The sequence below is a fragment of the Azolla caroliniana genome, unplaced genomic scaffold, assembly GCF_043228905.1.
Source record: "Azolla caroliniana isolate FFs.n. ecotype wild unplaced genomic scaffold, voAzoCaro1.0.p SCAF_380, whole genome shotgun sequence".
NCBI lineage: Eukaryota > Viridiplantae > Streptophyta > Polypodiopsida > Salviniales > Salviniaceae > Azolla > Azolla caroliniana.
In genome coordinates, this window is record NW_028230815.1 from 15,642 (window position 1) to 30,071 (window position 14,430).

Sequence of the window (14,430 nt, forward strand, 5' to 3'; positions counted from 1 at the left end):
AAAAAATTACTCATCTCCTCCGTGTCATTCCCTAAACGCTAAACCCTAATCATATGAAGGACTGTAAAAGCCCTAACCTATCTATGCAAACCCTAATCAAATTCAGAGCAAAAGTGGTGGGAGGAGGCGGTGGAAAGAAGAGGGGAGGAGAAGGAGAGGGGAAAGAGAGATCAAATGCGAAAGGAGGAGGAGGAGGCATGGGGAGGTGCTGGGATTTGAAGAAGACATCTGAATCATCTGAATCATCATCTGAATCATCAGGGAAGATGGAGGCAGGGCATTTGGAGGGGGAGTCAGGCGCGCTGTGGAAGAGGTCCATCCTGTTGGGGGAGAGGTGTGAGCCCCCTACATTCTCTGGCCTCATCCTCTATGATCGCCATGGCTATCCTCTCCCTCATCACCATCACCATCACCATCTCCATCCTCCTCCTCATCACCATCACCACCACCATCATCATCATCATCATCAAAATGATCAAAATCATGATGAGCTTTCCTTGAGATCCCATTATTCTGCTCTGCATATTATCAAGCATGCCTCCCTCGCCCAATTGTTCGCATATGAGAGAGAGATGGAGAGAATCACACACACACGCACATACCAAATCTTCTAGCCAGAGAGCCTGAATCAACCGTGACGCCGGTAGGGGAGTTGGGGGGGAGGGGGATTTGATTTTACTCATTCAACCATGCATAAAAACCTGGTCTTTTAAGCCTTTTAACTGAGAATTTGAGCAACCACATGCATACATATTTCCTAATCCTGTGCTTTGGGAGAGACAATGTTTGACCCACAGCACATGATTCTTAGAATGCTCATGTATGCACACACACACACACACACACACACACACACACATATTTGGAATGCAGGTTCCATGGCACCACCATTACCACCACATGTTTTTTACTTAACAAAAATGTACATTGTTATTTATAAGTGTGTATCCATGACACATCACCGTCTCCTCCTATGCGTGCCCGGTAGAGGCGACAAGGGGACCAAGAGGTGCAAAGCCAGCATTCACATATTTATCGTGTGCTTAGCCTCGGGAAATGCTCAGGGCTAGACCTCGAAGATAGCCGATTTGATGCCATGTTTGATTTGGTGCCATGTTTGTTGGTACTGCGAGGGCTAGCGCTCGAACTAGCTGATTTGGTGCCATGTTTGGTAGTCATGCGAGGGCTAGAGCATTGACTCCGAGAGCTTGTTTGTGCATGACCTTGCTTGTGTGTTGCTCTAGTGCCATGTTTCATCATTGCACGAGGACTAGAAGTAAGGGTTGGGGAATATGTAGGTATTTGAACTAGAGAGTAAGAGCTAGGGCAAATTGCTCCCACACTATCCTTGCCGTTAAATGTCCTCAAGGGAGAGCTAGGTGGTGTTCCGAGTGGATAGGGACTAGGGGTAAGCGTCTCCATACCGTCCTTGCCATTAAATGTTCGCAATGGGCTCGAGGTCACCGGCACGAGGAATTGATTCCCTACAAGCAACTCATTCATATAAGGGCTCCCCATCCTAAGCACTTGTTCGCATGCATCCTTCACTTTTGTGCCCAAGCCTTTAACCCCAGGAGAGGTGATGTAATCTTCTTGACTTGTGGACTTCCTTGGGCTAAGCATGCTTGCAAGCCCTAATTTCTTCTTGTTTTGCTCTTCCATGAGGTTGCTAAGCTCTCTAAGCTTTAATATCTTTTGTGTTTTCTCATGCTCCTCTTCTTCTACTTCTTTGTCACCTCCATAATCACACCTCCATTCGAGCTTTGTGTAATGCATATCATCTGTGTTGTCATCATCATTTGAGAAATGACCATGGTTCACACATGGTCTTGAAACCATTCCTCCAAAGCAACTTATAATCAATGATGAACCAAACTTCGCAATTTTGGCTGAACCCTTTGGAACCTTAGGAGCAGAATTCATGTGGGGTGATGTTCTTTGCAACTTGAGCATTTTTCTCAAGTTTTTATTCAAGTGAATATAAATGTGCTATAGATAATCATAAGAAATGCCAAGATCTTAGCCTTGTGATAAAATATATTGTGTTTGCAATATCTTACACAGCCATAATGATGATTTGAAGATAGGACGTAAAACATGAGGAGGCTAATGGAGGGTCTACGTGTCTTAATGGAGTGCTAATGAGACACATTGAGGAGGGGGGGTTTATTTATTTTGGAATTGGAGCTTCTATAGATTGGCTATAAGTTCGTCTATAAAAAGAGACGTGCCAAATTTTTGAGCTTTGGAGCATTGACCTTAAGAGAGAGGATTGAAAGAATGACTGACCACCTAACATTTAAGTACTGACACGTTTTTGTAACAAATTTTATGGTATAACTTGAAGGCTTTAAATGTCGGGGCGGGAAAAATCAATGCCGGCGTATGTTGTCTATTAACTCTTGTCACAAATTGATGTACATGAATCAACTATAAACTTAATCAAGGTTATTTACAAGCTTCAATCTATGTAGCTTAAATGATTTTTCTGTTGTTTATTCCATCATAGCGTAATTGAATATTATTGTACCACGTAATATTATCTAGAGTATAAATGGTGAAACAAGATAAGAAAAGGTGGTTTTACCTACCATGTATTTTAAGTGAACTAACTATATTGGAGTGTACCAATGCATGTAATAGAAAGTAGTGCGTGGATATAATCGAAAGCATGGGGAAAGAGATGCAAATTTGTGGATGGGAATAAGCACATGATGACATTTTTACCTACCATTTGCACATTTGCATTTCATGGACCCCATTAGCTATATCCATCAATCCCACAAAATAAAGCTTAGGCACTCCCACGTACATGAGTAAATTATATTGCTCCATCCAATCATATTGACTTGCTTGTTTCCCTTTTCCTTTTGGGAATGAGTTCACTTGTTTTTTGTATGTCTATCATATTTCTATGTATAGCGTACATATCGACAAATATTGGCATCATTATCATCATAACCTAACACACCTAACAATCAACCCAAGACATTGCATACATGCATACCATTTAGAAAAGAACATTTATTTTCTACATGCACTTACAGTCACTTTTATTTGACCAAAAAGGTGCAATAATCTCGTATTATTAGATGGTATCTAGGTATATGGATGTGACATCACTTTTATGATGAGAACTTGTTGGCCGCCTTCTCCCCCCAACCCCCTTTCTCTCTTTTCCATTCAATATACATCCCACCATGAGTGGACTGTACCGGTACAATGTAACGCATAATTTCATCGATCCAAAACACGAGTTGACTCGTTGTATCTTCATCACACACATCAACACCCATTTTAAAAAAGTGGAGACCAATCATTTTTCTCTCTAGATCTTTTGCACTATTTATCTCAACTATACCCTCGTGCAACATCTTAGGCTTTCAAGGAGACCTAATTATAGTCACGTATGACGTAAAAGTGAGCATCTACAAGTGTATAAGTTGGCATATATCAAAATCATAAAATTTACACAATAAAAAATCAAACAATTTAGTCTGAAATATAGAATCACTCTGAAATACCATTTACTATGTACTATCACTCAATTGAGCAAACTTCACCAAGAGGATATGCTTGTTTCAAACCAATCCTACAATTCACCAAAATGCAAGGGTACTGCGCTAATCTTAGCATTTCATGAAGTGATAATTTGAGAACCACTTAAAATCGGTCAAATTTATGATTCTAAAAAGAATATATGCATTAAATAACCCAATGATATAAAATATCAACTAGACATTTTGGTGGGTGAAATAACCCTAAACCCTAAACCCAAGGATTGTGTATAATCAGAAACATTAGCATGTTAGTAAGCTATGAATAATCAAACCCAAATAATTTAACAATGGAAAATTTAGGTACTCTTAGGTCAGAAAAAAGAAAATGATATTTACACCACAGTAAACAAGAACCAAACTAGTAGAATAAATGACAATCTATTAACAAAAGAAAAAGAAAAGCTCATAAATAAAGGATTTATCTAAGACAAGAGGACAGCTAATTCAGCAAAATAAAGAATTAAATTCATGAAACTTTCAAGCGGCTTTACATAGAAACTACCATTAGGTAGCCCATATGATTACTTTATGACATAAATAAAGAGCTTCAATAGATAATTGCAGTAAAGAAACCTTTCAGGGAATGTATTCTCAAAAGTGAGATTCTAATTTTACATGGATTTACCACCTTGAGGTTGGTATATTATATCTTGGAAATAGAATTGCTATTGCTACAAAAGGAATGGCAGTATGTAAAACAGCTTTCGTAGGCTATTTCATGGAACTCAGTCAATCACTATCTACAGATACTCTCCTCCAGCAAAATAAAAGATCAAGTTCATCAGCAGATGTGTCAATGAGAAGAAAGTGACCACCTGTAAAGCTACCAAGCCCCTTCAACATCTCAACCAATCTTCAAACGGGCTGTCTCTAGATTGTCTTCATAAAAGATCCATGAGAGGAGGGTCTATGGAGCCCATATTAGAATTAGTTTGTGGAGATCGAATAGGCCGTATGGGATTACGACCCCGACCTTTACCTAAACCAGTAGGTGGAGGGGCAAGCTTTCTAGGTTGAACTTCAGAATGAGTTGTTCCTTGAGGTGCGAAAAATGATGATATATCAATCTCATTCCTCCTACCTCCAATTGGATTAGTGTTCTTTTCACTCCCATTCATTATAGACAGACCAGATACAGGTAACTGATTCAAACTAGCTGATTTAGATCCCACCATGTTGATTCCACCACTCACACTGGAGCGTGGAGGCCAATCTGCAAATGGATCAAACGCATCTATAGATTCTCCTTTTTTATCTTCCATATTTGGTGTCAGCATATTTGTGGTAGAAGCAATGTTGATAGATTGTGATTTCACTGAAGACTGAGATGTAGGTGGTGGCCACTCAAAGCTTGGGTACAATGTATTAGGTACGGTTGTGCTGCTTTCACTATGAGAAACTGACACACCCTTCGAGAGGACCACGTTGTCTGCAGGATTTTCCTTTGTTGGTATAACAGATCCTGTACTACTATTGGCAATTGAACTCCAATCATCTGCACCCCAAGAGGCTTTCACCGATACTGGACCAGCTTTCACCATCGAATTCCATGTTTGACTATCCCATGTGCTATTCCCTTTAATTTCAGAAGATGATCCCATCCCATTTTGTTCACCATCTGATCCCTTTGGCCGGATCCCAATAGGTGGGATAGTATCTCCTTCATTCAGTACCACACCACGTTTGTCCTCAATTTTCCTAGTTTAAACAGTATTTTAAGCAAATTTTCTGATAAGAATGATTGGGAAAGAAGAAATGATTATAAAGAAAAAACAAACATCCCATCATTAATGAGAACGATAATAAATGAAAATTTCAATGCTAAAATGAGCTATGAATAAATTGGCTCTATTGTTATTTAATTGATATGCTTCAAACGGTGCAGATGATATTGAATCTACATGGAAAAGGTATCTAAAACATTGAAGCATTATTGGTGTTCATAAATAACTATCTCTTCAATTTGAATGTTCACAAGATAAGTCACACCTTAGAATCTCTTTAATGAAGAGCATGTATTTCGAAAACTGCTGCAGATTAAGCTGCTGTGCAATGAGTAATGGGGATAAAAGGGGTAACAGATGCTCAGCAGCAAACTCGACTCCATACTACACAGACAGATGAGTAAATCAGCAATCTCTGGAATCTTTATTTGCTTTCTGGCTTTGGTAAGAAAATTATAAAATAATCCCCAACAATATGTACCTATAGCCTCATATTTTAAGTGCATAAGTAAAAACAGTTACCTGTTTGTAGACAACACCAGCTACATTCAGAGTGCACATAAGGGTTGGTGCAGAATGATCCACAGCTGTGCATCTTCTTAGAGTCTGAAGAATTTCAGCAATCAAGACTTTATCAAGCCGAGGCACCAATTCTCCGAGACATAATAGTGCATTCACCCTCACCTGAATACATGGATAGCCTTTCATTATTCTCCATGAATATTTATACAGTACATGAAAACAAAAACGAATGTCCAAATTATTTTTCATGAGTGCTGTACAATAGACAGATGAACAAAAGGGTGTGTCTTGTATAGTGTGTCTTATATGGAAGACTTGAACCCCATGCAACATGGCCCTAGAGGCTATGCCTAAGCTACTTCACCTCTGATGGCCCTTGGCATGGCATGCCTTCACTTGGAAATATATCATGAGCTAACATCATCTCGAAAGCTCACTAAAGATTGAAGTTACATCTAGTGTTTATTGATGATCCAAAAACATCCAGTAACTGCAGAAATCTAAGACTTCAAATTTGGCAAGCTAAATTAGAGATCTCTCCATCTACACATATTTGTAAATGCCAGGTTTTCGTTGTTTCCTTCACTAAAGAGTTTTCTTTCTGGCTTTCCTTAACATATTATCAGTGACGGATCGTTTTTTAATTTGGCTTTGATGATGTTTTACAGGAAACTGTCCAGTGCTTCATGAGGCAATAAACCCTGCATTTGCCAATAGCTGGGCGGTCCAAGGAATGCTTGCAATAGATACTCGTCAGAGGTATAGATTCGGAATCCACGAAGTCACTAGTATACACTTTTTTGACTTTGCATACACACTGAGAATGTCAAATTACATGGTGGACATGCACTAACAAAGTTAACTGATAATGTTTTCCTTCAAGTACAGGAAATCCTTGTCTACTGTCAAAACCAAAATTCAGGAGTGACCTGTTCAACCCAAAGTCATCCTTTGTCTCAAATGCAATTGATTGGATCAGAGACCCGTTTTTATTTTTCAAGCAAACAGGCCATATAATGTAGTGCACACGTGAATAAGCAATTTTGACAGTATAGATGCCTATTATCCACACATTAATATGTATCTTTCTCTGGCTGATGATTTGGTAGCTTATGCCATCATATCCAAGTCAAAAAATTGAGAGAAACCCAACCATGGCTTTGGGCCCATCCAATAGATAGTATTCCATCTCATGTGTACATTATAGTATATCTGTCTATTTCATGCATAAAACTTCATAAGGACAGCTTGTATAAAATTACAATATGTTACAGCTCAGAATAAAAAAAGCCTTAATTACCGCGGCCACTGTTGTTTTCAGTGCAAGATTGTGGAGCCGGGGTAAAATAGTTTGAGTCACAACCTAAACATAACAATCATAAACAATAAAATTTTATTAGATAAATTATTGGACAAAAACACCCAATGTACCAATAATTCCCTAAGTAGACACCTGAAAATCAAGTTGCTTGGCTAAAGGTAAAGTGCGTCGGAGTACTTCTTCTTGCATCCGTGCATCGGGATCATCATAAGCACGAATAAGCATTGGAACCACAGCTGTTACAAGTTGATCTGGGTTCGCCTGTTTTCAGAAGTGATAGCAGTATAAAAATTTAAAAGAAATCTCAGATATTAAGAAAGGGGTTGATAAGGAATCACAATTACCTTATTTATGAACAATGATGCATTCTTCACTAGCAACAAAAGACTGTCCCCAGTTGCTGAAGCTAGAACTGGTGCAAGTGCAGAAAATGTCATGGACTCAAAATCCGGCTTATCCTACATAAAATATACACGTGAGAGATAGGTTTGCCTCATTGGCATTTCTAGCATTAGCCTCCAGAAGTTCAAATTTACCTGTGATTCAGCAATAGTAAGCACCATAGGTAGAACCATTGGTTGCATTACAACATTTCGCAGCTCTGCACACAGGGGTGGCAAAACCTAAATGGCAGAAGCATAAGACATCATTAATATAAAATGAGACAGTTATATTAAAATATCTTGTCCATCATTAAAGATAACTCTTTACCTTATACCTCAGGACACGAGCATCAAAACTAGTCCACATTCCTGATAATGCCTTCAGGAAATCTGATTTTTGCATGTTATCTCTTTCCTTGAAGAAATGCAAGTTCAATTAATCAATACGATGCAATCAATCCCTCACTACATTAATTGACATGATATTCCACATGTGTATGTAATTATATGTAACAATGGATTAGTTATGAAAAAATTAAGTTAGTCTTATAGAAGGAAAATGAGGTAAGCATCTCTAATGATCTATTCAAAGGTACATATGTGCAGAAGTTTACAACTCAATCATCAAAACAAATCAAACTGAATTACATGCAGTGCGAGCTCAATCACTTGTATATGAACCACTAAGTAAGCTTATATCGTTTCTCCAAGTAGTGAAGAGAAAATTGATAGAACATATTTATATAGCACCGTAAAAGTTATTTAAGCAGTAAGTGGTAAAATATCCTGTATATTATCTGTGAGTTCTATAAGTAGGATTCACACATCAATAGACAATCAACAGTAAAATAAAATATACCAGCATGTGATCCAAGAATCTGATAGCTCGTAATCTAGTATCATCCCGAAAGAAGGAGGAACCTGAATTAGACATGTGCATTGTAGGAGAATGGTCTGAGTCAATGAAATAATTGAAACACACTTTTTAAGATTCAACTTCATATGTAAATGATGAATGCATTGAGGTGGAGCATGTTCATTTTTTAATACTCTCCCACATGGTTGATCCTTTTACGGAGTTTCAATATTCAGACACCATACCTAGTGATAGTGCTAGTTAAAAGTTCTTTAATAATAAACCATAGTTATGTGGATGGACCCATAAAATTTTCACTAAAATATTAATTGCTACTATATAAAATTTTATGAAATAAAAATGTTCTTCAGCACCTTCCTTTGTGCTATTTTGATAAAAGTTTGTTCAATTGCATATAATACATTTATAACCTCAGAGATTACAGTATTCATTATATTAGCAATCACCCTCATAAACATTCTATGGTCATTAAAACCTATGCTTTTAAATATAGGATTTATTGAAGAGATGTTGCAAACCATACACATACCAATTTTTCTATAGATAAGAGAGAGAGAGGGAGAGAGACAGAGAGACAGTGTGTGTGTGTGTGTGTGTGTGTGTGTGTGCCCATATTCATAGGGTTATTATTATAATTAGTGGGCCGAAACCAATATAAAAGAAGTGATCATACATAAGCACGTGTACACAAGTTGCCTGAAATGTGTGTGTATAACCAACCATACATGTGGTTCAATTCTTCGCCAAAAATATATTTTTAATTGCTATAGTTATTTCATGCAAAACCAAAAAACACAATGACAGCTTTGACATCCTGCATGCTTCAGGACGGCATAAAGCATCTCTGAACCTGTGAAATCATACAAACCTGTGAAATCCAAAGCACTTGGGCGTGAGAGCTCATCCATGTTCAGCATGCTATGTAAGTCATGTACTAACTCAGGAGGAATGTCTGAAAAATTTTCGTTCTTAAGATATGCGACCTTGTTGTTATACTGCCATCAATAACATTCAGCATCTCAGCCTAAATTATGGGCATTAGCACAACTTAAATTTAAATAGTGACTTTGGCACTTTAAACAAAACATTATCAATGGAATTTAACAAGAAGACGCTCAAAACTGTTTGTTTACATAACGTCAGACTTTGAAAGACAATATTTCCCTATTGCTGGGTTTCTTACTTGATCTAATTTTTTTAATGTTTCTTTTCCTTGCATTTTAGGCATTTTAGGGTTGCATTGTTGGGTTCTTTTTCTCTTCTTTCTATAACGCACAAGTAACCACATCCCTCTCCCTCTCAAGGACCACCAAACCCATGAAAAGCCTCGAGAAGGTGGATGGACACTTAACAAACTTGAGAAAACACAGTGTGATTTGATAAACTCAAACAAGAAGAACTCCAATACAGTAATTAGTGCCTAACACAAAGTTGAATCTCTATTCCTGAAGAAGATAACAAATACTTTCGATTTGAATATGAAGCAATGAAGGCGAATATCACCAGAGTACAAAACGAGTGAACTTAACCCTAAATCAAGAAAACCAAAGCTGAGTTGAAGAAAGAGTGGGTGGTAGTTAAAGAAGAAGTAGGTAGAACTTATCCAAGCCAAAGAAGTGGAATTCAAGAATCTAGACAATATCAAAGCTGATCTATAGAGAGGTCAGGCTAAAACAGTAAATGAAGGAAGTAAGAATGGAAATCAAAGAAAAGGAGCTGCAAAAAACAAAAGGTACAACAACAAGAAATTGGATATGTGCAGAGTAAGCTTGAAGGAGAGCAGATGGGGCATGCAAGGCGACCTAATGTGCAAATCATGGGCCCCCCCAAGTCACCAAATTCCACACTGAACCAGAAAAACACTATGTACCATGCTCAGGTGTAGCAAGGAAAAACCAACTGCATTCACATCTTGCAATTTCCAAATAAACTAGGAAGAATTGCCTCCTCAAAAAGCAAATCATACTACGAGGCTTGCATGGCCCTCATATTTTCCTTAATGATGGCCTGATGAAGCTTCCGTTGACCATAGAAAACAATGTATGCCATGAATCATTGAAGAATGCAAGGTAGGCAAGGAGACAGGCTACCAGTATAATTGCCTTGTTATCAACAAGAAGGCCACCGGATAGGAATTTGTGGCCTGTGGGACAATAGAATCAGAGCTATACATTGCAGTTTGACACTGCAAAGGAGCACCTTGGACACACCCAGGAAGAATAAAACAGGTCATGGCAGGATGAAATATACTTCTCTTACAGAGACTCAGCAAAGTTTCAACTCTCCTTATTTGCACTTTGAATGCTGATAAGTGCTTTATTAAGATTTGGCTCCATTGTTTCCGGATAAGTACTTTATTAAGATTTGATTAATTGCAAAGTAGCAAAAATGCTATGGCATTTTGCTTTGGTCATTATCAAACTCTTTTCATAAATCTTAACCAACATATGTATGACATTTTCAAGAGTACAACTCAAAAGAAACATTGGCTTCTACAGTTAATCAGTAATCAATACTTACGGTTCTCAAGTTATTTTTGGCATCGATTAATGGCTGTCTAGCCAGTAAATGATAAGCAATGCATCCGAGACTAAAGATATCTACAGATGTTCGAGCAAAAGTGCCACTTCTCGTCAGCTCTGGAGCTACATAATTCAGAGAGGGCTGCAACGGCAGGAGCAAATCATCTGAATCATATTCCTGCCAACATTTCAAAAATCGGTTATCAAAATAGAATCATTCAAGTTCAGGAGCCAGACTATAGATGCTGCCTCAGAATGAGCAAAACAACTCATCAGTATATCTTCCCTTTTACATATATCAAATAAGAAACAATATATTAATATGAAAATTTTACATAAAAGAAAGATTTTATTAATATCTAGGAAGGCCATATCTGTCTATAGACAAACAACATTTACAAAATGTCTATTGAGGATCTAAACTATATCTTCTACATATGATAGCATCTACCGTATAATGTCTGCACATCTGTCTCCAGAGAAGAGATAAGCAACTTCGCAAAATACAGACCAATTTGCATAGGTGAGAATTGCGAGCCCAGATGATTTGCTCAAATTGCATAGTTGGGCATCATACTGAGCCCATGATGCTCTAACAAAGTACACATCTATCGTTATCTCTATGTAGCTCAGGAGTTTTGAAGGTCTCTGGATCAGCTACTGTAAAGATGTCAGCAATAGCATATAGCAACAATAGAATGTGTTGCTTCAGCAATTAGAGGCAGATGGAAATACGATGATGGTGCGGATGCATCTGCCATTGACAAAGAGCAGTAGGATCTATGGGGGCCAATCAATGTGTCATTTCGGCAGATATGGGTGAATGGGATTATATTGATGATCCATCTACCATAGGCACAGAGCAGTAGCTAGCAACATTACAAACAGTTTGTCTGGGGCTGCCTCTAATGTATGAGCAACACAGCAGTAATTTCTGCAACTTTGATGTGTCAACAACAGAGATCACCTTGAAAATGACAAACAAAAACCCTCACATTGCTTTTTTCTCAGATTTCTACCTCCACCTGAAGACTCGGGTAATCATGAGGAGAATAACAGAGTCCTTTCATTCATGTCCCACTTTTGAGTTGCGTAATCACTATTTTGGTCTCTTTATAGAAATAGAAATCCAAAGCACACATACACCAATTACTATAAGATATACATACACGTCAGCAAACAAAGTGCAATGAACATTTCATTTTGCTCAATAATAAATACTCATGAAAAGACTTGTTTCTCACTGGGTAATGAAATGCTGGTCCAGTGCTCTGCGAATCCACAGCATTTTGATCCAAAATTATAGAGAAACCAAAACCACCAAGTTTCCATGCACCAGAGGATGTTATACAAATTGTCTGCATACAAAATAGGAATGTGTATTTTAGTAAAATCATTTCAAAATATATATTTCTCATGCAACAAAACAAAATTCTGAACAGCTTGCTGGCGAATGTGAATTTATGTATCTTAAAAATGTTATGAGACCTCCATATTGCCTACAGACCAAATTGCAAAAAAATGTCACTCCAAGGTTGGGAAACAACAGCTTATGATTATACTAAGCAAGCACATTCAAATTCTTTATAGCATCACATTATGTTTTCTACCCTTCCCAAAAATGCCTATAATAACAAAGATAATAGGTCCTCAAGATAGAAAATAATAGGAGGAAGGCTTGGCCTACTAGTATTTCTATCTCAAAAAAAAACTAAAACCTGCACATGGAAAAGTTTGGATTAAGTTATAGTAATGCAGTGTATCAGACCTTTAGCACAAATCTAAGGCAGAAGTTTCAGCAATGTCAGCAGGTTGCAGTTACACCTACCTCGGGAGATAAAGCACGATGAATAAGGCGTGCATTATTATGCAGAAAGCTGAATGTCTCTGCCAGTTGTAAAAGCCCATGCTTTATTTCGAGTTGTCCTAATTCCTGCGTGAAAACAACTCAAACACTCAGTATACATTTCAGTAAAATATATAGCATGTCACTCATAGAACCAAAAAAAATCGAGTTGATTAATTAGGATAAAAACTCCAGCAAAAATTATCAATAAACTATATATATTTTGTAAAACCAGAAACTCTAACCAAAATATATGGAAGTTGCATACAAAAATACTACAATATATTACTACACTTTTGTCTCTCTTGTAACATTTCCATCTATTACACGACATTCTAAATTTCTCTCGACTTTTCCTTTTTCCCCCATTTCTCATTATTATACTTCTCTTGCAATTGCGTCTTGTGATTATTTGGGAACTCAATCTAAGCACTCTACTCCAGTAATAAAGACTCACATGATCACAGTTGGTGAGTGCTGCACCTATAAAAAAAATGACGGAAAATATTACAGGTAAGGGCAATGACGCCATCAAAAAGTATAGCTTATCCTTTGTTTACATTGTCAAGATACATAGCACCAAAAGCCAGGGGGTGAATGATCTAACTGATGCAAAGATGATTTGCACAATGGCAGAAAAACAAGCTTTCAAACCTTCATGTATTTTTGCCATACATGAATAAAAGACAGGATGGTTGTTGTCAAATAAGAACATCATATGATGCCATTATTTTGCTTTACATCTCTAACACTTTTATTTGCCCTAAGAATCTAAAGGGAATTTAGATCCTACTATGAATGAAGAGTAGTCAAGGATAGTCACCATTCTCTTGTCACAGGGATTGGTTGGAAGGAAAAAATAGATCTTTGTTTCTGTTTTTCTTTCCATTTTCGAGTCATATGTATATATATATATATATATGCTTTGCTCTAATATTGGGAATATATATAGCCTTTTCTGTTTAAAGAGTATGAGAATATATATAAGAGATATCCTAATACACAGGCTTTTTAAATTATATGAAAGTTAAAAATATACGGAATTGGAGACATTCAGATGTCAAAACATTCTCACTAACAAAAAAACAACAATTTGGAAATTATATCAATATTTAGTCAGCATATTCCAATAGACCTAAAAAGATACAATCGCAATCTCACACTTAAGCATTGCTTCACAGGGAGTTTAGGGAGATACGAAAAGTTTTTTAAGGCTCCCAAAGTTCCAAAAGATTACAAAGCATTGCTAGCTAGAAACTCTCAAAAACAAGGGAAACAAGGGATAAAGAAATGAAAACAAAAACAAGCACATGCAAGCAGCACAAAACTTTCTATTATCAATATTTAACCTTGAATCACTTACCAAGCCCTTGAGACCTTTGGGATAGTTGGCAATGTTATCAAGATGGCCAAGAACATTTGCGACAGAAGCAAAGATTGGCTCTGTGACCACTGTCATCGCTGCTTTATTCTCTTCAAGTCCCTGCACAACATGTATGACTCCTGGATGCCTCAACTTCACCATCTGCATAATATCAGCCCTAATAATATCCAGAAAAGAATCTTCGGCAGCTTTTGAGAGTCCTGCCCTCTGCCTCATCTCTGTCAATGATTTCTTGTCAAGAAACCAAACGCAAACATCTTGGTTATGTGCAGCCGATCTGTTCCTATGCTT

At 37.4% G+C, this 14,430-nt stretch overlaps 2 protein-coding genes across 2 annotated transcripts; both read right to left on the reverse strand.

Annotated features, from left to right (window-relative positions):
* Positions 1 to 1,032: 1,032 nt before the first annotated feature.
* On the reverse strand, positions 1,033 to 2,155 carry LOC147848360 (uncharacterized). Its single transcript, XM_087338463.1, has one exon. It carries the CDS (start codon positions 1,951 to 1,953, stop codon positions 1,033 to 1,035), a length of 921 nt encoding a protein of 306 aa, XP_087194589.1. The 5' UTR covers positions 1,954 to 2,155.
* A 1,939-nt stretch (positions 2,156 to 4,094) lies between these two features.
* LOC147848361 (SCY1-like protein 2 A) lies at positions 4,095 to 14,424 on the reverse strand. The gene is made up of 14 exons (XM_087338460.1): positions 14,119 to 14,424; positions 12,738 to 12,842; positions 12,154 to 12,267; positions 10,908 to 11,087; positions 9,256 to 9,382; positions 8,370 to 8,431; positions 7,839 to 7,925; positions 7,664 to 7,750; positions 7,472 to 7,585; positions 7,260 to 7,388; positions 7,107 to 7,169; positions 5,807 to 5,968; positions 5,550 to 5,668; positions 4,095 to 5,258 (listed from the first exon to the last, which is right to left on the reverse strand). The coding sequence occupies exons 1-14, from the start codon at positions 14,353 to 14,355 to the stop codon at positions 4,442 to 4,444; spliced, it is 2,403 nt and encodes an 800-aa protein (XP_087194586.1). The 5' UTR covers positions 14,356 to 14,424; the 3' UTR covers positions 4,095 to 4,441.
* Between the last annotated feature and the right edge of the window lie 6 nt (positions 14,425 to 14,430).

Excerpts from the sequence above, each read along its gene's own strand:
- LOC147848361 (XM_087338460.1), bottom strand. The coding sequence starts at position 14,355 with ATGAGGCAGAGGGCAGGACTCTCAAAAGCTGCCGAAGATTCTTTTCTG. Across the intron at positions 9,383-10,907 it reads CCAAAAATAACTTGAGAACC|TATAACAACAAGGTCGCATA; the intron begins GTAAGTATTGAT and ends TATTGATGGCAG. Across the intron at positions 7,170-7,259 it reads CCAAGCAACTTGATTTTCAG|GTTGTGACTCAAACTATTTT; the intron begins GTGTCTACTTAG and ends TGTTATGTTTAG.
- LOC147848360 (XM_087338463.1), bottom strand. The coding sequence starts at position 1,953 with ATGCTCAAGTTGCAAAGAACATCACCCCACATGAATTCTGCTCCTAAG.